At 58.4% G+C, this 2,327-nt stretch overlaps 2 protein-coding genes across 2 annotated transcripts in view; both read left to right on the top strand.

Moving 5' to 3' along the window:
* The window catches only part of LOC113206354 (SKI family transcriptional corepressor 2-like), a 63,899-nt gene extending 63,671 nt beyond the window's left edge, over positions 1-228 (top strand). Inside the window, exon 5 of the mRNA XM_052264139.1 lies at positions 194-228. Within this exon, the coding sequence (XP_052120099.1) occupies positions 194-228 (35 nt within the window). The remainder of the gene's footprint in view (positions 1-193) is intronic.
* A 1,373-nt stretch (positions 229-1,601) lies between these two features.
* The window catches only part of LOC113206142 (uncharacterized), a 6,815-nt gene continuing 6,089 nt past the window's right edge, over positions 1,602-2,327 (top strand). The window contains exon 1 of the mRNA XM_026422083.2: positions 1,602-1,958. Coding sequence (XP_026277868.1) covers positions 1,875-1,958 — 84 coding nt within the window. The 5' untranslated portion in view covers positions 1,602-1,874. The remainder of the gene's footprint in view (positions 1,959-2,327) is intronic.

Here is a 2,327-nt window from a genome sequence, read left to right as displayed (position 1 = left end):
CCCACCCACACTGGAGGGCCCGCTCTGTGCAACATAGAGAGTGAGGAGGGGAAGGGGACTTTTCCCTCAGGTAGAGACAGTCTTTAGGGGACTGTCTAAAAAAAGAGGGGGGATCGGGGGGGATGTAATATTTGGCGCACGAGCACGAGCTAAATAAACGAATTTAGGGTTAAGATGTATATCTGACTTAAAGCCCAGGCCGTGGCCTTATTGGTAGAGAAGCAGTAAACCGTCAACAGGTGAGCATACATTGCCCCCCCCCTTCTCCCCCCCCCTCCGCTGTGGTCCCCTTAGGCCTCTTTGAGCTGCCGAGCCCTCCCCCCCCCCTCCCCTGCCCCGCCCGCTGTATGGCACCCACCCCCGTATCCGGGCCGTATCCGGGCTCCAGCCGCCCCCCTTCCCCGGTTTAAGTCCTTGCGGTATTGTGGTCGGGGCTCCTGGACAAGTCCTGGAGAAAGCAGCCGAACAGCGGCGGCTAAAGTTTTAATCAGTTTGTGGACCGTGGGACCAGGAGGGCAGGGCGGGTAAGGGCCGGGCCACGGCACGGGGCGTCCGCGCGGCGTCCCGACGCACAGTATCGATCAGGGGCGTCCCGGGCCCGCGTGACACTCGGTGTACATGTACACGCTCACGGCCAGCGGCGCGCGCGCGTAGGGACACCACAAACGGCACAAGGAGGCTTCGGGGCGCCGCAGAGGGTCTTGCGGCGGCATGGGAGCGCCCTAGAGCGACCCGACCCGACCTCCCGACCCCGACCTCGCCTGACCTCACCCGCCCGACCCGGCCCTCTCTCTCTCTCTGGCGCGCGGGACTCGCGGGGATATGAGGTACTTGACAAAACGTTGTGGCTGCCGACCAAACCGCACAGCACCCGCGGGGAGCGCTACGGCGACTCGCGATACTGCTGCCAGAGCGAACCGCCCGGGCCAAAGGAGCCGTCTCCACCGACTGCGAGGAAAAACATTCGTCGGAGTAGCAGGAATAATCAATTGTACAATAACGTAAGCTTTTGGCTGTATAAATATCTCCTATTGCTCTGCTTCGGTTATCAGTTATTGGCTACGCGGATGTTTGATTGTAATTGCCAATTTTCAACCTTGGTTTTGGGTAACAATAAAAAATAAACGAAAAAGTACAGCCATGCAAAATGATTTTTCCTGGCAGTAAATGTTGATCAGTGCGATCATCAGTGAAGCTTTGTTTCCAAAACTACCATTACGAATTTAAGTTCACGATGAATTACGCAAACTTTTGTCAGTCTTAAAAGGGGACAAAGTTGCCGGTCGGACGAGGAGTTTGCAGAGCACTCCATCCCCGTCGTCCTCCTCTTCTCGCCGGGCGTCGCGCCGCCAATATGCCCCCGGGCGACCTGCACGACATCCCGGGCAGTTGCTGCTTCGTGCTCGCCGGCGGGCGCCGCGACGCTAACGTCTGGCTGGACAGTGTGTCTCTCCCTCTCCCCCTCACCTCCCCTTGTATCCCCCCCCCCCCCTCTTCTTCGAGGCCGAGCAAGGCAGGAGGCAGGCGGGAAGGCGAGGCCCGGAGAGAAACTAATGCAATCCATTATCCATTATTCGGACTGGTCGTGTTTCTAAAACCTCCCCCTTTCCTTGTTGTTGCAGCTCAAGACGAGCGAGTCGCAGTTCACCGTGCTGGCGTCCGACGACGCCGAGTCGGGCCGCGGCGGCGGCGGCGGCGGCGGCGGCTACGCCAACCACGCGGACGGCATCGGGGTGAGCGTCGTGTCCGGGCCCGGCGGGGCGGCGAGCGACGGGCTGGGCGACTGCGGCAGGGCGGCGGGGGGCGGCTCGGCCGGCGGCGCTGCGGCAGGCCACGCCGCGCCGCCCCCGCACCGCCACACCCAGCACAACACCATGTCGTCGCGGTCGTCCAACGGCTCCGTCATCACCCTCACCATGCACAACAACCACCTCATCGTGGAGAAGGAGGAGATCGTGGTAAGTAGCAGAGCTAAAATCGTGAACATTAGAACATCTTAGCTAAGTTTTCAAAAAATATCAACTATGTAAGATTTGTAATTTTTTTTAGAAAATCTTATCGTGAAAAGGAGCATACGTCTTATTGCAATTATTAGAAAATGCCGATTCTATGTAGAAGCTTTTTAGTTTGTAGGAACATTTGTGTTTTTCATTTGATGAAAAAGGTTGCGTTTGTACGCGACTGTCCAACAGGGTAGTCGTTCGGGGGCACGAGCTGCGGGTATAGGAGGGGAGCGGGCGGGGAGGGGGTGGGAAGGGACTTAGAGAAGGGGGCAAACTGCTTTCAATTCCCGTCGTCAAGGCAGTTGTGGTTCCGTTGCGGCGAGG

The sequence above is a fragment of the Frankliniella occidentalis genome, unplaced genomic scaffold (genome assembly GCF_000697945.3).
Source record: "Frankliniella occidentalis isolate FOCC.00 unplaced genomic scaffold, Focc_3.1 Scaffold16, whole genome shotgun sequence".
In the NCBI taxonomy this organism is placed as follows: Eukaryota; Metazoa; Arthropoda; class Insecta; order Thysanoptera; family Thripidae; genus Frankliniella; species Frankliniella occidentalis.
Note: the sequence above shows the minus strand (reverse complement) of the source record. Positions and strands in the feature narration are given on the sequence as shown.